Below are 22,631 nucleotides of genomic sequence, written 5' to 3'. Positions count from 1 at the left end.
TTTTTAAATAGAGTATTATGTAAGTTAAATATTTATAAAGGTGAGATATATTTGGCGCAATTATTTTAAAAAACACTAACGATAACCCTGTCTTAGAAAATGACTACGAAATCTAAAGTTATCATCAGCGTGGGCCTGTATTTGGTGTTTTCAGATAATTTTGAACTGCAAGTTATGGACTTGTGGCAATGAGACATGTCAGGTTCAAATCGCTATCGTGACTGCCAATTGCTGACCTCTTTTCAATGAAAAGCATACAGATATGAGACATCATCATCAAAGCACCCCCTTTTTAGACTCATTTCATTCGGCGGCTTAACCAACTAAAATAACAAGGCTAAAGTGTAATTTTATTATTTTAACTCTCTAACGTTTACCAAACATTTTACTTTTATTCTTTAACATTTGCAAAAGAATCATTCTTAATTTCATTCTTAAGGTTGAAACATTCCAATTGTACACCTAAAAGTTTCCAATCTTATAATTGTTTGAAGTAAAATTAAAACTTTTCACTATTAAGAGTTGATTTGACTGTTCCTCCATTTCATAGTTCCATTTCCGATCCTTCATCTTCTTCACTCTTATTCTTCCTTGAGAATAGATCATTTTTTTTCCTCCCAATTGTTATTATGAAATATAATCTCTCATTATATATTTCTTAAATAGGACCAAAAAAAAAATATTAGAAAAAATATTAAATGTTAAAATATCACACTTGACAAAACTATTGAAAAGAAAAAAAAATTGAGGATCCATTCACCCCTTCCTCACCTTTTTATTTCTCCTCCCTCTCTCCTTATCACTGTTACCTCTCCCTCCTCCTCCACCTCCTATCACCGCTGCCTCTCTTCTTTCTCTCTTGTCACTTCCTCTCCTCCCTCCCTCTTTCCCTCTCACCGAGTCAATAGAAATGTTCATAAAAAAACCCAAGATAGTTTTTCTAATATAAATGTTGCGGATTCAAACCGTTTTTATAGTAGAGAAAGGGCTAAATTTGTGTTCTGGTTTTTATATAATCATTTTTAAATTATATTATTTTTGGATTGAATTTGTCTTCTATTTAGAGCTTTTGAAAGTGATTGATTTTAGTAGACATTAAAAAAATCAATGTTGTGTTGGTGGAGAATATTAAGTCCCACATTGTCTAAAATTAAATGCCTGATAGTTATTATAATGTGAAACCACCTTTACTTCTTGAGCTCTTCTTGAGCTCTTCAAGAAGTAACGGTGGTTTCACATTATAAATCAGACCCACTTAATTTCTTATATGGTATTAGAGCATCCAGTGATAATCTTTATAAGTATGAGGCAACTCTTATCTCTTGAACTAGCTAAGTGAGGCCCACTTAATTTTTTATAGAGAAAGAGCAATAGTCTAAGAACAAATTTGACATTTGATTTGCATGTGTTTTTTTTATTGTAGTGTCTCATCAAAACAAGTTAAAAAGTAAGTGTACTCTTATGTTCATATCTTTAATATCTATATCACTACGTCTCAAAATACACACTAACCAAGTAACCAAACACAACTGACAGTCCTACATAGTTCTGTGTAAGTATGGATTTCTCTTATCACCTGTTATATGGGCCTTATAATGAGTGAAAGCTTAGGCAATGCACAACATGGTGGGGTCGCTGTGACTTGGTTAGTAAGTCAGTTAAAAGTTTTGTACACTTAATACTACTCTAACCAAATGTTTATATACAAAACAGTGCTTCAAATTTAAAAGTGTGTTCTGCAAAATGATTGATCACCAAGATTCGGTTTTGATAACAAGATTCTCAATAACTAGAAATCATGTATCCTGGACCAATTAGATTCTAGTATACTCTAAACTAGTAACAAGAAGCCTTGCCTTTGTAACATTGGCACGTGGTTCACAAAATGTTCCCTTTCTTGGCGCAAACATAATGCGTCAACATGTAACTATCACGCTCTATGGTTCCTCTTAGCCTCTAAGAGTGAAGAAAGTTCAGCGGACTTGCTTTGGATTTCTTTCAACTCCGCCTCCAAGACCTCTACCTATTTTAGGTCAGCAAAACGACACAATCAAATATAAATATGCAATAACTATTTGAACCATAATAATCAAACTTTGTTATCTAGCTTTTACCGTCTCGATCAACTCTATCTCCTTCATCTTGTACTCCTCAAACCTGTAGATAGAGAGTTTATTGAGGACTCAATTCAATGATGGAAACTTAAAATAACAAACTGCACACACACACACACACACACACATATATGTGTGATGGAGTCTATGGTTATAGGGTCTATGATGCCTATACATGTGTTGTTAACATTAATGTCACTTTTTCTACATTTTGATAGCGCTTTTTCTTTAATTTTTTAAATTGAAAAGCATTTAAATAGTAAAAAAGCGTTGCTTTAATTTCAGTAACACTTTTTAAGACACCAAAGCCACCATACATGCACTATATATATAACAGAATTCATTCATTTTGCGTATTTCGTTAAATTGCGGACAAAAATATCATCTGTCTCGTCTTTGTATTTCTGTCTCAGAACCCAAGTGTAACTTCAGGGTGGTCATTATAATCAACCAAATTGTTGGATCAAAATCACCATCATGTTAGACTTGCATGCTGAACTTCATAAAGTAAAAAATTACTATCTAACGCAATACTACCAGAGAAAGAAGTTGTTCTAATTTTTTACATTTGAATAATCAAGTAAAAGTGTACAACTAGACAATAGCTATAGCAGGGATTAAAATGAAAAAAAAAAATATTGGTTTGTATCCACAAACAATTTGAAATAATATTTACCTCATGAAAAGCTCTATGTTCTCTTCACAGATTTTATCAATAGAAATGGATCCCGCAGTTATGACAGACGCTGATATCTTATCAGACGTACCCTGTTAAAAGAAACAATACATGATCTTGATCAATAAAAAACATAACCTGCTCAGAAGATTCATACAACAATATTTTTGTTGGTTTGGTTGAGAGCAATTCAACATTTTATATAGGCATTCCTAAGCCTAGAAAAAAGTGACAGTTTCTTTTTTTTCAAGTAGGATGCAACCACTAATCAACCAATTCAAATAAGGCTTGGTTCTGGGGACTTATGAAATTTGTTTTCTTCTATTATCTTGAGAAATTATTATATATTCTCCTGTCATTATAAAATTATGCTCTTTCCATTTATAACATGACATCTCAGCTACATCTCATGGTAGATGTACAACTCACTTCCTTATTTATTATCCAACCTTGGATTTTATGTTTAAGTTAAAAGGCAAAAGATCCAACTATAAATCGTGGTTGCAATGCCAATTTGAATGAAATGAGCACAATCTCACATAACAATCCAAGAACATTTAATAATTCTCCTTCTCATAACTTTGTACCCAGTTACAAAATCTACAAAGAAGACACAAGCATAGAAACAACTATGGACATGCTCCAACTTTCTAACAGATTTTTTTGGTTAAAATTCACACCAATCAAATTATTATTTCTTCCGAGTTAGGTTCATATAGAAGCCAACACTGCATTTTACCCTATGGCTGGGTTTGGTAAAGCTTTTTGAAGAGGTGCTTGTACTTTTTAAAAGCACAAGCACTTCATTTTGCGTTTGGTAAATTAAAAAGCCTAAGTGCTTGTGCTTGCGGCTTTTAAAAGTTAGAGGTGCTTTTGAAAGCAGCTAAGAGGGAGCTTTTTAAAGTTGGCTTGTGCTTATCAAAATTAAAAAAAAAATCTAATATAATAAATATTCAAAATTACCATTATTAATTATTAACACAATCTTTATATATTTTTTATTTTTCAACCTAATCTTCATAATTTCAACACAAATACATCTCTATCACGTATTAGGTATGAACTTCTATCTATTTATATTATTTTGTGTGCGTTGTTTTTGTATTTTTTAGTAGATGTTTGTTTTTCTCTGTTATTTATGGAAACCAATCATAAAATTTTCGTACACTAACTTCATGAACATTAGTCAAAATTATAATAACGTATATATACATATGTAAATATAGATATATAATTTTACTTGAGATATGTGTCCCATTTTCTGTGATTTGTAAAAGTGAATCAATATATATAGATGGGTAATGGACATATCAGTACTAACATTGGATTAAATACAAGTTTTATTATTGACTAATGATAACTCTATTTATATTAATATAGAGAGTAAAACAAATAAATATTTAAATTATTGGTCTCTCAAATTTGAAAAAAAAAAAGATTATTCTTCGTTATAAATATGTTTATTATAATTTTTTTAATTTTTAAAAGTTGTTTTACCAAACACAATTGTAGTGCTTGTGCTTATTAAAAGTTATTTTTAACTTGATTTTACCAAACGCAAGTGCTGCAGCTTTTACTGTCTTTTAAAAGACAGCTTTTATAAGCTACTTTCGAAAAATAAAAGCTTTACCAAACCAAGCCTATATCAGATAAAAGTACATCAGCTACTTACATGTTGCCCCTGATTCAATGGCCGCATGCCGTTTTCTGGAAGATTCACAATTGAGTAATCTGAACTTGGATTTTCTCCGTGCCCAGCTACAAAATTAATTTCCTCTTCATCATCAGGCAATTCAATCTGAGGATAAGTTGTACGTCGAGCAGACTTTTGAATTTGGCGTTCCTTTTGCGCACTCTGTGACTTGAAATTTAGTGGCTGATATCCAACCAAGTGACAACAAGCTTTCCTGTCTAGTCCGAAACGAATTTCACCAAATCAATATCAACATCATAATATGAGAGGAGTACATCATTTAAATAAAAAAATTTTCGATCTTAATATATGGATATTCAAGAAAAGACATATCAAAAACCTCTTACAAACATTTACAATATCATCTATTAACAGCATACTAGTCTAAGATTTTTTGGAGACCTAATTGTCTTATATAAAAAATTGTTATGAACTTATTTGTCCAACGTTCACATTAAAAAATTGACTGAAAGCAACGAAGAGACCAATCTGTCTGACAGGAATAATTTTCGAAGTCTTCTAGAGAATAAAAACTTGTTGAAAACAGAAATGTTCGATCTAAAATTCATTGAGGACCAATTTGGACGTTTACTCCTTTTTTTTCCCCTTATGGACTTATAAGTCCATCACAAAATTCCTCAAGGAGTAGTTAAAACGAGTAGCTTCTTATAAAAATCAGTTTTCAGCGTTTCTCATGTTAATTAATTAATAAATAAATAAATAAAAGCATAACAACTTCTTTGAAAATCAGAAACAAATGCACACTTAAAATGACCGAGTCAGGTTCAATGTTTCCTCTTCCCTTCCTTAGCTACATATGTACTATAAGTTTAATTATTGTTACATAAAATTAAAATAAAATATTTATTATGCAGTCACAAACCAGTAATCCATTGTCATTTGTTTCAGCCTGGCCTCCATCCTTATGAAAAGCAATGATCTCTCAAAATCCTGCTTGTCGTGTGCTGGTTCCATAAAATTGGCTTCAAGAACCCCTACATGTTACAATATGTCAGTAAACTACAAAACATGGAAATATTGAAGAAAATGCAGACACAGAGGGCTCAACAGTTTTAAGAACAGGAAAATACCAACAACACCCATCCCTTTTGATGAACCATCTGGTACTACTTTCCAGAAGGGCTGCATGCTCACAAAAAGGTTTGTTACGAGACCATCAGAATTATAAATAAATAAATAGCAAACAAATTGCTACTTTAGTCATACTTATGATAACAAACAATGTAAAGTTCTGACGTTCTGTCATTTGTCTTCACCAAAATTTAAAAATCAAGCATCAGTTGAAAGACTTGTAAAGTTAAGGTAAAAATTGAGTTTGTAGTTGAATTCATTTGTAACTTTCAAGTTGAACATTCTACATTTCATTTCTTTGACTGTAAAAGACGATACTTTCCAAAGGTCGAAAGAAAAGAAATGAAGAGTTTTCCCAAATGAGAGAGATATAAAATCGAGTTGAAAACATAACCAGAAAATACCTTAATTAGGCGATTTTTGTGGTACACATTAAATCCAGACACGTTAAGATTAGGAGCTTCCTTGACAAATCCAATGGTCGTATCCACAGTAACCTTAAAGAATATGAAAGAGATTAGTTTCAAATTGCAATGGGAAAGAATAGAAGGAAAGAGAAATAAGAAACCCTTAAATTATTAGAAACAAAAAGTAAGAAACAAACCACACCAAGTGCAAGTGGAGGTCACATATTCATAAAGAATATAATATACATCCATCACAATTGAGGCTAATCTAGATTATTTTCCCCAAATAGATCCTTTCTTAAAAGATATTTACTTTAACAAAGCAAACTTTATACTACATTTGGATATAATTTATAAATTTTCTCAATGTCCTGGATATATTTATTCAACATATTTAATACTAGGTAGTGCCGTAGTGGCACATGCTTTCTGCCAATAAAAAAGTCCAAATAGGAAATCAACAAAAGAAAAAATGAGAATGATGAGTTGCGGAGCCAGAGAAAAGCTTTGAGAAGAGCATGGGTTTACATAACATAAAATAAGATGGAGTACAAGGAATGTAAGTTTGGAACTTAGAAGTGAATCAAGAATAATACACCATAAGTCATGAGATTTGAGTATCTATCTTATTTCCAGTGTCTAAAACGATCCAGATATTATTTGAGAGAAAAACAAAGTACCACCATAGGTTAAGGGTATATTTGCAATGTTTTTGGGACTACACATTGGGCAGGATAAGTCAATAAGAAAATAAGCTTTAATCCAGATTACGATTAGGAATTACTACATTAGATAGAGTTGAGGTAGTACAAATTATTTAGAAAACAGTGGATCTTGCCTTAGATGTTATGAAAAGGTTTGAAGAACACTTTTAGAGACCCACTTCAATAGAGTAGATCAGCTGGAAGGTAGTCCTACAACTATAGGTTAAGGTAAATCTAACAAAACTAGCGGGCATTACGAGCAAATTACTAAAAGAAATTTAAATAAAATGGTCTAAAGATAGATATGATTCATGATAGATGTTGTGATACTAATTTATAATAAGATAATGTTAAAATATCTTCATTTATCCTTAAACTTCCTTTTTATTTTACAAGTATCTTTTATTAAAAGATGAAATTTATGGCTTCTCAAAGAAATCTTTCAGTTCTTTTCTAGTAATTTTACTTTAAAAATTTACCTAGCGTGTCAATACAGATTAAAAGTACTTTTCTTATTTAAACAAATCTTTGTCCTAAAATAATGGCACCCAAATAAACAAATAGTACATAATAATACATAGAACTAGAACACCGGTAAGTATAATGAACACAGGATTTTTAAAGGGTATTTTTAATCTAATGGTTGGAAATCAAAATCCCAAGTATTCAGCATTCAATACACTATATATTTGCTTTGGAAATCCTTTAAACACAATATTATTGGGAGAACTCCTGTAATGAGCCACTTATTCTGGATTTATATGAAATGAATGCTTCAATTTATCAATGAAAAAATTTATGAAAACATGATGAATATCAACAAGTTATGTCATGCAGGCTTTCAGTTTATATTTTATCAACGAAATGATATTTCATGAAGTGTATCAATTTTCAAGGTAGTGCTACATGAAATTCCTTTTTATGGAATTCAAAATCTGAACTCTCATATCATGGGCCTCACCTCCTTTGCTGCTGTGGCTAGCTTGGGCTTGTACCTAACAATTTCAGAATGCTTTAACTCATCTGCAATGTTAAACTGATTCACAGGTTTTCCCCTTAATATGATTTTGAAGTTGGAAAATTTTCTCAGGTATAGCATTGAAACATACACCTGAAACATTTAAAAGGTAAATCAGAATATACATATATACACACACACCCCTGCAGCAGATAATTAAAATTGTTGAAAAGATTCAGCATATAACAGTTACCCTTAATGAAAAACGGAGGCGGTAAGAAACATGCGACTGAAGTTCAACAATTTTTTTCTTCAATTTTTTCCCCGTTCCACCCTGATTAGCCTCATCTCTCAGCATGATATCCTGAACAAAGTTAAAGCAGATCGTGACTGCTGTCATGTTGATGTATGATATCAAAGTAATTAAATATCTAAGGAAACTCCTAGCATGCAGAAGTTCAGATGCACAGACTACCATTGCGCTCACTGGTCATTGCGACATGAATGCATTGACAACGACATTAAGTTCAGAAGTTATATATTTCCTAGAACTGGGTATGATATTGAAACTCAAATAATCCCAATAATACAAGCTGCAGTTATTTTAAGGAAAAAAAGAAAAAGAAAAGGATCCCCTCCCCCCCCCCTTTTTTTTATTTCACTCTTTCTATTACAGCTCCATCAATGTCTTAGTCAGAATTACCACAAATTGGAAAACTTAATTGATTTTTTAGCTTTTGTTAAATATTATTCTTATAAAAATGAGGCCTTGTCCTCCTGAACCTTTTGATATTCATCCTTTGTCAATTGCGAGAAAACTGTTTTATCAAAATTTAATAAATAAATTCGTTGGCAGCCTCCCTTCTCTTTTTCTCAATTTCTCTAAACTAAAGATACATTTCAAGACATGCTAACAAAGATATATTTGTATATTTTTCTGCTAACACTAACAGTAAAGAATAGATTAAGTCCCCCACTCCCCACTTCCCCCCCCCCCCCCCAAAAAGAAAAGGGGAAAAAAGAAAAAATTTAATATATCAAAAAGATGCACAACATACCTCAGCATCGTCATCAAAACTCAGTTCATATATCCCTTCATCATTCAACCACAAATTATATATTATGATTTTGGTTCCATGAGATCCTATATCATCAAACTGAGAAGTAATATAAATAAACTTATCAGTAAAAGGAGGCACAAAACTTAACAACTTTATCAAATGTAGAACAAGTGTATAAATATGACTAACACATTAAACTTAATGCACAAATCATCTGCTAGCAGCGCAAGTGTTTTAGTGAGAAACTGAGAAGTTGCATCAGCATCATAGAAAAACTAAAACGTGATTAGAACCAACCACAGTAAGCAACTAACTGATTTTTCACTTCCTTTTCAATATACACACACAAACGAAAAAATAAATAATTTAAATTTAAATTTAAAAAAGAAAACAGCGGCAAACTAACTTTTTCTAAGTGTCCAAAAAATATCATCGCACACATAATCAATAGTCACGTATCAAAATGAAATTCCTTGGCTAGCATACAGAATCAAGTGAAGGATGTTTTGGAAAGGTTGCATATGGCCTGTATTAAGAAGGTAAAAAATCTTGTGGCAACAAGCAAACAAAGCTACAACTGTTGTATATGGTTGGACTATGAGTCAATTTGGATTGGCTTTGAAAAAAGTACTTATTTTTTTCAATTTTTTTTTAAAAGATCTTTTTTTAATAGATAAAAGCTATTTCACATTTGGATAGACATTTTAAAAAAAAAAGTTTTCAAGTATTAAAAACGTCTTTTGCTTCTGTTTTTTTTTTTTTTTTTAAAGCAAGGTATTGTTAACTTTTAGAAAAAGCAAATAATTTGCCTTTTTCAAAAGGTGTATCCAAATAGGTTTAAAATTGAACAAAAGTACTTCAATTTAAAAAAAAAAGGTACTTTTTTTACCCAAAAAAGGTAATCCAAACCAACACTAACTAGTATCTTAAGCCAGTCTCTTTGGCACAAAAGTTTATTTGCAACAAGATCCTGGCTTGGCTCTCACTAGAGTGCATATTTTTTGCACAAACTGCTCCATATTGCATGTTTCTCAGGCATTGTCCCTTTCCAAGATCAGCTACTAAAGTATTACCAAAAAAGAAAATAAAAATAAAAGCTAACTTATCCAGAAAACCAGAGCCTTCATTCGATAAAGCTTCAACAAATATACACTTATACAGTAGAATGATACAAACCTGAAGCATGAGCTCCTCCTTTGATGTGAAGGGAGACCAATCAAGAATTGTTTGCAAGTTCGCTGACCAATCATCATGTGAGCTATAAATAATTGGCTCAGCCCAGTTGCCAGATATATCAAAATCTATCTAAAAGGAGGAAAAAACGAAACAAACCATAAAAATATAAAATAAACAAATGAAAATTTTCAGTACTTAATATTTGAACATTTGAAAAGAAAGTATCACCATTGGAACAATCACATCATCTTGCCCAGTTATCCGCAAAAAGGTATAAGATAGGAGACCCACACTTTGTGTGGCCCGGCTGAAAGACAAAATATAGGAAATGCAAAACAATAAACTCTTATCAACAACTAATAGGTCCAAACCACACCTTCATAATAAAACTAAAACGAGTTTTGCAGAGAACTGAAATAGTTCATGAACATAATTCGTACTCTATCATCTATATGTGTGCACACTGCACCTGCACGCAATTATCAGTAACTATGAACTCGAGAAAATTCTATTACTAGATGACATCTTATTGCAATAAAATGGAAAAACAAGAAACAAATAAGTCTAATGAGACGAGAATGGAACATTGTAGTGCAGCAGAGACACTACAAGGAACTGAGGAAGATAAAAGAAAATGTACAGTATAATAAAGACTCTTACGAAACAAGAAGAGTATAACACCCATTAAGAAGATGACAAAAGCTGACTAAAGTTGGTTTGTTCAGGAAAGGAGACAATAAACAAAGTTTACAACGTTAAAATAAGTGTCTATAAGATGAAATATACTTCACAGAACTGGTAGGGAGAGAGTTCTTCTCTTCAGTCCTCACAATACTTGTTTTTCAAGTTCCTAGCTTGTTGCAAACAATTTAAACACCAAGCCTAAATCATTATGTCTCAATTTGAGGTGGTACAGTTCAAAGATGACTGAGGCTGTTTATTTGCAGTGACAACAGATATCTTTTCAGTGATAAACAAATGTATGAACTAAAATTTCTTACCCACCAGTTTCCTGAGACCTAACTACACTGGTGTTCATGCCTTTTGTTTGTATGTGTGCTTTCTCCCTTATGTTTGTGATGCTTGTGTCAATTTTATTTTCTCAAAATATCATTTTGTTTTATTGTTCTTGACATGGTATAGACTGACAATGTTTCATAGGACTACATGCTAAACAAGAGAATAAGCTGAATGCCATGGAGATAAAGATGCTAAAATAGATGACTAGGCACAAGATTAGATGGACTAAAAATGAGTGAATTTGAGAAAGGAAGGTACCCTGAATGTTTTGCACGACTAAAAACGATAACATCGGCACCCAGTCTCATAGTACTAGTCTTGAATCCATTGCCATCTACAACAACACAAGATGTAACTTATTTTATAAAGAACTAAGGTTTCAACATAAGATACTTCCATAATGTAAAATGGAGAGCAAATACTAGATAGTAGAAGGCAAAAAAAAAAAGATAAGAAACTTAATAGCACAACTATATTGTGTTATAGAATCCTTTGCCTTCCTGAAACAAAGGAAAGCTCATTCCATGACACCAAGATGTCTAAGCTTGCATATTGGACTAAAGAAATTAGAGAAGTCGGAAGGAACAAAATAACCATGTAAGCATATAGCTAGTTAACATCGTCAGTTAGATCAACAACATGCATCATTATAATTATAAGCTAGAAACATATATCAAGAACATCCATCCTTATAAGCTAGAATCATATACAAAAGAAAATATTAAGGTAATCAGACTTTACAAGGTATATCCGGAACATATATACAAAAAAGGGAAGATCATTACATTGTCCTATTGTTGTTTTTGACTTCTTTGAGGAATATCCCAAGCTCATGCATTTCCGTATTGCTTCAGGATCCATTCCACCACCATCATCTGCAAAGGAAACATGAGCTCCGGTGTCTTTTTTTTTTTTTTTGGCATAGCCAACAAAAAGGACTACAATAGTAAAAATTATGCTTGTTTAAATAGCTTACCTATAAAAGATAACGCTGGTGAATTATCCTTCATGATATCAATCTTATCAATCTTTACAAAGGTTGCACCATTTTGAATCTAGAAGTACAAAGGAAATTCAGAAACTATTCATGTCATTTCTACAAAAGCAACAGTGTCAAAATAGCTTATTCAAAAGCTCCAACAAAATGGCAACTAAAAACACTTTCTCTACTTAAAGTAAGCAACAACAAGAAACTGTGTGTTATGAAACTGGTAATAGAGGTGCAGAAGCCATGAAATACACAGTATAATAAGAATTAAAGGAAATTATGCAACTGTTAAAATTATGTTACAAAACTTAAATCATACCTCATCAACGGCATTATCCACCAGTTCAGCAATTGCTGCCAACAAAGAAAACCACACATGAATAGAAGTGTAATTTATGATAAACAAGAAGTCTACAATTAACTATTAATCGCATAACACAAAGAAGTCTTCACTTCATGCTGAAAAAGAAAGGGTTAAAAAATTAAAAGATTCCAAAACATTCTTCTTGCTATCCAAAGGCAACTTGAAATCTCATCATTTTCTTTTCGCTTTTCCTCTCATTAGAAGGTAAGTCTTGGCACAATGATAAGGTTCAAATTCTATAAATAAGTCTTTGGATGAAAGCTCAACATTTTCATTTTGGAAAAATCCAGTCTTAGAAACAACCTGGGACAACAATCTAGAACGCGACATCATGGCATTCAGAAAGAAGGTTTTCAAGATACTGCTATTAACATTGTTCACATTTCATAAAGTCTAAGAGCATAAGTTGCTATGCAGCTTAATCTGACTCAAGCAACCAAATTCTCAAGTGGTTACAACCAGAACTGCTTCTACCAAACACCACGATGATGCAACTACAGGTGCTTTTGCTTCATCTTTTTAACTGAAAAAATATATTTTCACATATTTGCCTAAATTTTATAAAATAACTAATAATAATAATCATAATAATAACAATAATAATAATCTTACAGCCATTTTGAAAAAGCTAAGCAGTGTAGCTATTGATTCAAATCAGTTTTCAGCTTTTTCTCAACAATATAAAAAAATCAAATTGTAAAATGTTTTTCAAATAATCAGAAGTTCAGAACTAAACGGATTTGTTTCCATTTTTTGATACAACACTACATTTTAAATTTTGCTTGAGAAAGACTAGCTTGAGGCTATGGATGGCCCCAAGGACATCTGTTAAAGAATTAAAAAATGGTAAGTTATCATAGAAAAAATAAATTATGAAACTTTAACAACTTACTTATTTTTCTTAGTATTAGTGCCCTAACACTAATACTGAAATAAAAATTGGAGAAACTATCACAAGTGTTTTATGTGTCTTGGTGTATCATATAAGATAATGGAGAAATTGAAAGGATGTTAAACATAAGGTTCAAGCAAGCCAGTCAAAATGACAGAATGCATCTGGTTTTTATACTTGAGAACAAAGTACTTTCAAAACTTAAAAAGTAAATTTTATGGCACTGTCATTAGACCGGCTATTTTATACATAACAGAGTATTGGACGATAAAGGGGGAAGATGACATAAGTTAACTGCGGTAGAGACAAGGATGCTAAGATGGATGAGCGGCCAATTGTCGAAAAGATGGTAGAATCTTGTCTGATTTGGACATATGGGAAAAAGATCGACATAGCATAAGTTAATTAGGATGGTGGATGAGATGGATGGTAGACTAGCGAAATGTGTAAACAATATAGACATGATCACGATAGTACTCAATGGCATCATTTGATCCATGTAATTGACACTACTTACTGTTGTTGTAGTGCCCTAACACAAATGTTAGCAAACCCTAGTAATAAAAAACGAAAAAGTGTATGCATAAGATGAAAACAAGTGATTCAAAGAAAGCACACCCCCAAAAGCCCACTTATGCGAAGTTGCGTTGGAATGCAGAAACTTGGGATGAACTCGAGCATGCTCCAGGTGACCTGCAATTAGGGCAAAATCAGTGACAGACCTAATGTGAACTTAAAACAAAGACCAAAATACATAAATAAATAAAAGAAGAAGAACAAGAAGAATATACAAAATGAATAGTAACAAGCAAAAGAAAACAATTCAAAAGAACACAGAATTAGAAAGGAGTGTAAACTGCAGGTTTGGAACGTTAAAATGGTGGTTTGAATAAAATGAGAGGGAAATTAAGATGCTTAAGGGTTGCGTGTTTGTGCCTTCAAAGGGTGCTGGCTTCGAAGAGGGACCAACGACGTAGTCCCCGGCCTTCCAGAAGCTTCGAAAACGAATGGTTTCTCCTTCGTAGGCTGACAGCGCTGAATTTGACGCGCCAGTTTTCTGCCGCTGAAGCTGGGCTTGTGCGGTCGACGCCGGTGAAGACTTCCTGGCTGAACCGCCATTGGATGGGGGGCGTGCGGCCAAGGCCACAGCATCTTCGTCGTCGCTTGCGACTTCGTCGACGGGGAGGTCGATTTTATCTGAGTTGCGTGTGAGAGACATGGCAGTGGAAATTGGAAGAGTGTGAACTGTTAGGAATAAATAATTTTATTAGTATACAATGCGTACAATGGGCTGATTTTTTTGGCCCAATAAAAAGAAGTAACTATCTGCCGCTATCGTACAGGTTCGAACATTCGAACATCTAAAGTAAAATACTATTAATTTATCAAACACAATACACTCATATTATCCAGAATAACCATCCAAATACCAGGGATAATAAACATATGATATCCTACTGAATCGCTTTAAATAAACATCTGATACTTTAATTTTAATTTGAAATTAACTCCCATTGTATACATTATACGGAACATATAATGGCTCCCTATACTTCTTCATTTTATTAACTGAGATCATCCATATTAAATTACCAAAAATATCTATGCGTAAGCGTACCTTTACTCATAAAAGTCAAATGGATGGAAAGATTTGGATGTTATACTTCTTTCGATCTTCCTCAACCAAAGTCTTTTGTATTCCTAGGCGGCTGAATTGCAACTCTTTTGATGGAAAAAGAACAACAAAGACGACTTTGGTATGTTGGAAATGAAACATGAAGGCCTATTTATATTTGAGCATGGCACCTATTAAACCCTAAAGCCCAAATAAAATAATATCTAAAGTCCAAAAGTTAATATATCTAAAATCCAAAAGATAATTATCTAAGGACAAAAGATAATATATGATTTTATTCTCATTTAATTCCAAATCAAAAGTAATGATGACTTATTCAATTTAGCATTTATAGTAATAAATGAGATAACCATTATATAAGTCATTTAATTTGAAATATCATAATTTATGATTATAAATTTATAATTAATATATGTATTACCCACAAACAAATTAGGAAATTAACATAATTTCCTAACATGAACTACTCAACTCCGAAATGGAGACTGACTCCCTCGAGAATTTTGGACAAAAAATTAGGAGAATGGATCCTCTCAATTTTATTTTAACAATTGAGGGAGGAAAGTGTGATCTTTCATTATTAGTTTTATAAGTGGGACAATAATAAATATGAGAGAGAGTAATGAAGGATTAAAGATCACACTTTACACCTTCAATTTTTTTTAACAATTAAGAAGATCAATTCCCAAAAATTAGGCGGTTGGCTAAACTCGTGCCTAGAGAGAAACTCAGCAGATTAGGCCGGGCCTTGATTTAACGGGCTAGGTGTATAACAAAGTTTATTAGATCCATAATCCAATTAGTTCCTATTCCTTATTCCCACTTTTTAATTTAGATATGAAAGCGATGATATTTTAGGAGGTTCAGGGTGCTTAACGCAGCTGTGGTGTCAGATTAAAAAAATTAAACGGTCCGAGTTCAGAGAAAATAATCGGATGGTCTGATTTAAGGTACACAAATCGAATCGTTTGATTTGTGTTCTCCCAATCACATGTCCACATGCATTGATCCCTGATACGGTGATCTCTTTATACGAACATGACCCCTTTCCTGAAGTCCTACTCTCTCTCTTTGAAGTCTCTTTCTTTAGCCTCAGTCACTATTTTCTTTTTTTTTCTTCACTATAACTCTTCTTCAAACCTTCAAAAAAATTACAATGTCAAAAAAGCAAAAATATAAAGATATTGATCGTTCTGAATTTTATATTATTAATTATTTTTACCATTTTGATTATGTAAGTTTGTTTTTTAAATTTTTTTATGTAACAAATATTATAAATAATGTTAAAAATTAATATTTTTAACGATAATTAGTGTAATAGTTAAAAATATATATTTAAATTTAGTTAGTGAACATTTTAATGAATGATAATATTTGGACTAACTAATGTAGTAGATTAGTAAAAAATATATGTTTAGAATTTGTTGTAATAATTATAAAAATTATAATTAATTATTGAAAATTTAGAAAACAGTTTACTAAAATATTTAATATGAATAATAATATCATGATTTTTGAAAATTAAAAACTATTCAAAATAATTTTTAGTTTTGTTAATTAAATTTAGATTTTCAATTATTATTGTGGAGTTTAGTAAAATAAATTTAGTTTTTGGTATTTTTAATAATTAATGATTATTGTTAGATATTTAATTAATATGTTTTGTGTAGTTAAATTTTTTAATTTTTTAATAATGATAGTTAAATAATTGATAGGTTTGTCGTATTATGCATACGTGCTAGTTACTAAATTAGCTAATTAATAGTAAGTTTAGTATTAGTTTAATAAATTAGTTACTATTATTAGAAAATTATTAATTTTTAGTAGTAAATTAGTAATTATTAATCATTTGACTAATAGTTTGCTATATTTTTGTAGAGTTCACAGAATTTGACATGTAATCACTTACTGCCTCCGAATCGGTACAATCTTATTGCGGAAGAGCATTTACGGTTTACCAGTTTTTATCACGTTTGTTAGATTGAAATAGTTCAATGTCAGAAAGCAATGGTAAATGTTCTAATCGAGAGGTGGCACCCAGACACACACACATTTTACCTTCTAGTTGGTGAGTGTGTTGTGACACTAAAAGATGTGGCTGTTATTCTTGGTCTTTCGACAAATCGTTTTTCAGTGACAGGAGTGACTATGAGTAGTCACGAAACCTTAGAGGCTGAGTGTTTGTACCAATTTGGGGTTGCACCAAGAAAGTCAGACTGTAGAGAAAGCTTCCTAAAATTGATGTGGCTTCGGGATTTAAAAGATCGTTTACAGTTGATTGATGAAAATAGCATTCAGAGGTACGTGAAGTGCCACATTATGTTGTTATTTGGTACGATCTTGTTTGGAGACAAGTCTGGGGCAGCTGTGCACTGGAAGTTTCTGCCTTTGCTTCGTGATTTTGGCAGTATTGGACAATATAGTTGGGGATCGGCATGCCTAGCACACCTGTACAAAGCGTTATGTAGGGTATCTCATTTTGACTGCAAGGAAATCAATGGTCCACTAACACTTCTACTAGCTTGGGCTTGGATCCGTCTACCATTTCTTGCGTCGATTCTCAAAAAACCCTGCAGTTTTCTGCTTGCAAACATGTAAAATTATCGACTAACATCGTATTTTCATATTTAGAATGAAATTGTGTTAACGAAATAAATCATATTAAGTGGAGTAAATGGGAGCGTGCAGACCAACGCTATATATTTCTTAGTTTTGCTCACTTTTGGAAGTCATTGGATAATCTTTAAGAAGGCTAGGTATGTTGTCATTAAAGAAGTATTTGTGTCAGGTTTAGTGTTAATATTATTTGGCTTGTAATAATCTGTTTCTTTTATTGTGTGCAGTTTGTGTGGGAGGCCTATAGTATTGATCACATTGAGCCAAATATAATTCCTGCAGACATCTACATACACTCAGTTGTGTGGAGCACTACTGTTCATACCCTGGGTCGAGCTATCCGACCCGGGATGTTTAACGACATGGCGACCGACCTCTTCAGGTCCGCCTACCCGATCTCTTCTTAAAGAGATCGGTCAAACCAACAGGAAAGCCCAGTAAAGGGCCCTAATAGAGGAACACGACCCAGATCCAAAGGCAATCCAAGCCTATAGAGATAAAGGCAGTTCCCTTGAAGATAAGCTGACTTAAGATAAGATAAGATAAGATAAGATAAGATAACTAACTTATCTTATCAGAAAGGTCAGCCCACACTACTATAAATACACTGGAGCACCCAGGTATAACTCATACTCTGATTCTACGTAAAACCTGCTTAATACCCATGCTAACTTAAGCATCGGAGTCTCTTGCAGGTACCCCCCACCCTCCGGAGATGAAGGATCAGCAGTGCAGTCAATCCAACAAGTCGGACACACCCGCTCCGGCCGTCATCCACCGACCGGACACGTCGGCTCCGACCAGTACAGAAGATCTCGTCCGAGATCGACCACCAGTTTCAGGTAACCCTCGGAACAACTACGATGTCATTGATATCATTTGATTGCATTGAGCGGCATGCAACTGATAGGTTTATGCGACAGTTTGGTTTCGTCCAGAGAGTTCCTCATCAAGAACGGAGTCTAGATAAGGTACATGGGAAAGTCCTTACTGGTCCTAAGAATATTGACTGGTCCACAGCCACGACTCATTCATTTTGGGTGATATAGTGGAGGCTTCCATGAATCTCTTAGAGATTTACATGTATTGGTACCGTGCAAAATATGGCAACCACTTGAACTTATTGGATCTTGTGGTGCAAGAGAATGATGCGGGTAATCCCGTTAATGATGATGACAATCAAGAGCAGGAGTCACAGTCACCGCTACTGCTACCTCCACCTCCACAAGAACAACCACAGTCCTCGATCCCATATGTACCTCAAACACAGTTTATCCCGTCATACCCATTACATCAGCAATATTGGAGTACTCCACAGTTTGACACAAGAGACGGAGCTTCATTTATCTAATTACTTGGGTTCATGGTTGCAGATCCAGGCTAATCACAATCTAACCATCAACCTGATATGATGCCGGGTAGGTATTCTTTGGACGCGAGGCATCCAACTCGCACTTCCTCAGGTACTTCTGGAGGTAAAGTATCTGCAGACTCTAGTAGGAATGACGGTGGTCGAGGAATTCTTAACAGCCAAAACCCTCGACGTGTTTCAATGGGACTAATTAAAGAAAATACTAAGACAATTGAGTAAGAGACTGATGACTATCTAGTAGAGCAACTGGATAATGAGGATGACAAGGATGATGAAGATGAGGATGTGCATGAGGATCAAGAATCCCACAATAATGATTATGATGGTAATGATCCAGGGCTTAGTACAGGTTTACATTTTTTGTTGTTTGATTATATTATATTCATATTTGGATGTAGTGTTTGATTATATTATATTATATTCATATAGTTCAGGTTTACATTTTTGTTGTTTGATTATATTATATTATATTCGTATAGTACAGGTTTACTTTTATATTCAAGTAATTTTGTTGTTGTATACAGGTGAGGTACGAACTCTAGATGAGATAAGTAAAGGCTACAATTTTAGAGTTGATCCGCCACATTGTAGTGCTAATCGGTTCACCCGTCCGCGTTCAAAAGGGCTGCCAAGAAGTGCAAGAGTTTTGTGAAAGATGTAAAGTAGACGATGAGAAAGTAGTTGTTGTGTACTTAACTTTTTTATGTATCATTACTATGCATGTCATAGAGTACTTGGATAAATTATAAAGTTCCAAATATCATAGAGAGTTTAGATAAAATATAAAGTCGCAAATGTCATAGAGTAATTTGATAAAATATAAATTCGCAAATGTCATAGAGTAATTGGATAAAATGTAAAACTCGGATAAAATATAGAACTCTACTGCGCATTATTGCCGGCACTTGCATCACCCGACTGACGGCATCTACTACGGCTATGGCCCTCGTCCCCTCATTGCCTACATCGTTCAGGATCACGTAACATTCGCGTGTCCATCTCGTTCAAGAAACACGTCATCCATAGGCGATCTTTGGTAACTTGTCTCAGGAATGGATTTGGTACGAATCGAGGCCCGTGGTAAGCAGGCCATGTAGTGGGATTCCCTAGTGGCCTAAACCTAGCTTAGTAAATCCTTCGAGCTTGGTCCATCTTATAAACATCATGAACATACACTTGCCAATCTAGACATTGATTTGCACGACATGCAAATACATGTCAACATGGAATTCGATCCACCTGGAACTCGCCACAGTCACATCGTTGTCGACAGAGGTCGATGGCATTCTCCAATCCACTTGGCATCTCACACACTTCAAAGACCTCATTCTGCATGTCGAAGCAATTAACCTGGATATTTCCTTATGCAAGTTGATTTGAATGCAATTTTGAGGTCACAAGCTCAGAAAAATATGTCCAACATTAATTCGAGCTCTCGGCTTTTTTTCGGGTGAACAACTCATTAAGCCTGTAGAACGTTCCTTTGACAAGTGCAGTGACAAGGAGATTACGTGCTCTCTTCAAGACTGAGTTGATGCATTTCACTAGGTTCGTGGTCTTGTTACCCCATCGGTAACCACCATCGAATGCCAACACATACTATTCGCGGGGGATTCAGCTTAACCAGTTAGTGTAAGCCTCGCCTCGTTCTCGTAAATGCTTGTAACGCATGCCGTATTCGCAAACCATCCTCAAATATCCTGTGCAATAAAATAAAAGGAGAAACATTATACATGAGAAATACTATATAAAGGTAACTCTGTTAATAACAAACTTTGACATACTCAACGTTACCTATATTGATGACAAGCTTTTGCATGTACATTGTCTTGAACTTTCTCAAAAAATTTGACTCTATATGCGTGATGCAAAACATGTGGAAAGCTTTAAGAGGCGACCAAGCTCTGTTATTACGGGCAACTGCTGCATTGATGGATCCGTGTCAATCAGATATCAGTCTCACACCATTCCGAGTCACCACATGTTATCACAGGTTACTAAGAAAAATGTGTCATGCATCAGAAGTCTCTCCCTCTACAATGACAAATGCAATGGGGACGATGTTGTTGTTACCATCCTGTAAAACTACAACCAACAAACAACCCTTATACTTTTCATACTAGTGAGTCTCATCCACCTGGACAATTGATTTACAATGTTTGAATGCTCTAATGCAAGGGTAATAACTACAGAAAACTCGATTTAATACCCGGATATTAGTTACCAAGTCATCGCCTTGATATGCAGGCATAGTTTCAAAATGGACGACTACTGATGGCTCCTTATAACACATGACCTCAAACCATATGGGCAAAGCTTCGTACGATGCTTCCCAACCTCCGAATATTTTTTCACTGACTTCTGCTTAGCCAACCATGCTTTGCGATAGTTGATAGTGTAATTGAACTTCAATTGCACTTCCGCAATAACTGATTTCACTTTTATAGAGGGTCAACCTCTACCAACGGCTTTATTACTTCTGCAATTGTGTTCGAATCCAACTTCAAATGATCTTGAGAAATTGTGGCTCTGGTACAAGTGTGACTACCATTATACCTCATTATAACACAACAATACTTTCTGCGGATCATACTAACCCTTATCAGCCAATCACAACCTGATCCATACTGTGTACACTTGGCATAAAATGTCAATGGTTCCAACTCATATACCCAGTAGTCTACACCGTTGCGGATAGTATACTCTTCCATCGCCATAATCACAGCTTTCCTAGAACTAAATTCCATTCACATGGCAAATTCACCATCTACCGCAATAGGTATTTCTACTACGATGACAATCATACTATAAATATTTAATAAACAAATATTTAATAAGTGAAATTAAAAGTAAAATCAATACTCACTATAATATTAATAGAAATTAATATTCACAATATTAATATAAAAAATCAATACTCATGACATCAATATTAATCTAAATAAAATTCACATCAAGTCATTATCTCAATTTTAACCAAATAAAAACATAAACACATGAGTAAATACTAATTAATATTTAACTAAATCAATAACTAACTAAAAATATTATTATCTTAAATTTAACTAAAAGACATAAACAAATGCTAATTAATTATATTTTCACATATCACGTAGCTATTTAATCCATCGATCAATATAAATTATAACAAAATTATATTCTTTCGTATAAATATAGGCAATTACGTACCTACATTCATATATTCAGGAAGCTTCAGAGCATCCATGGCCTCTAAATCCAAAGCTCGCATATAAAATGGCTCCTCAAACGGATATTGGTTTGCCAGTGTATTTGCCATGCCTGTCACATTTGCCTCCATAGTGCCGTCACCTTGCACTACTAGAAAACTACTTATTACAGACGAAAATTTTCAATAGATTTTATCCCACGAAAATACAGACAGATTTTGCGAGGGAATTTTTTTCAAAAACAAAAGAAAATGAATTAGCATAATTATAGACAGAAAAGAGAATCTGTCGAAAAATTAATTTTTTTTGTGAAAAATAGTTACTAACAGAAAATCCATCTGTATTTAAATGAACAAAAATGCTGTATTTTATTAAATTATTACAGACAAAAAATCTTTCTGTAATTTAAAATATTCAGACGAAAAATATTGAATTAAACCTAACTTTACTCCCACCTTATCGAGCTCCTTTCACACTCCATATAAATAAAACGAGATTCTTCCTCTCTCCGTCCACGAGCTGCTTCTTTTCTCCATCGCACGAGCTTCTTCTGCCGTTGCCGCCACCGCTCGGATCGCACGATCTCTCTTTGTCATCCCTTGCATCACACGAGCCCCTTCCGCCGCCGCTCTCGTCGCTTTTGCTCCCTTCATTGCCATCATTACAGAGCCCTC

General features: G+C 33.6%; 1 protein-coding gene across 1 annotated transcript; it reads right to left on the bottom strand.

Moving 5' to 3' along the window:
* Positions 1-1,656: 1,656 nt before the first annotated feature.
* Positions 1,657-14,394, bottom strand: LOC107625420 (protein MICRORCHIDIA 2). Its single transcript, XM_016328049.3, has 18 exons — positions 14,082-14,394; positions 13,764-13,838; positions 12,209-12,243; positions 11,878-11,956; positions 11,687-11,776; positions 11,160-11,235; positions 10,110-10,188; positions 9,882-10,010; positions 8,703-8,801; positions 7,898-8,008; positions 7,648-7,797; positions 5,980-6,072; positions 5,575-5,626; positions 5,367-5,478; positions 4,463-4,697; positions 2,791-2,882; positions 2,115-2,157; positions 1,657-2,023 (listed from the first exon to the last, which is right to left on the bottom strand). The coding sequence occupies exons 1-18, from the start codon at positions 14,362-14,364 to the stop codon at positions 1,931-1,933; spliced, it is 1,926 nt and encodes a 641-aa protein (XP_016183535.3). The 5' UTR covers positions 14,365-14,394; the 3' UTR covers positions 1,657-1,930.
* Positions 14,395-22,631: the final 8,237 nt, after the last annotated feature.

Source organism: Arachis ipaensis, chromosome B1 (assembly GCF_059453495.1).
Source record: "Arachis ipaensis isolate K30076 ecotype BB chromosome B1, ASM5945349v1, whole genome shotgun sequence".
NCBI lineage: Eukaryota > Viridiplantae > Streptophyta > Magnoliopsida > Fabales > Fabaceae > Arachis > Arachis ipaensis.
Note: the sequence above shows the minus strand (reverse complement) of the source record. Positions and strands in the feature narration are given on the sequence as shown.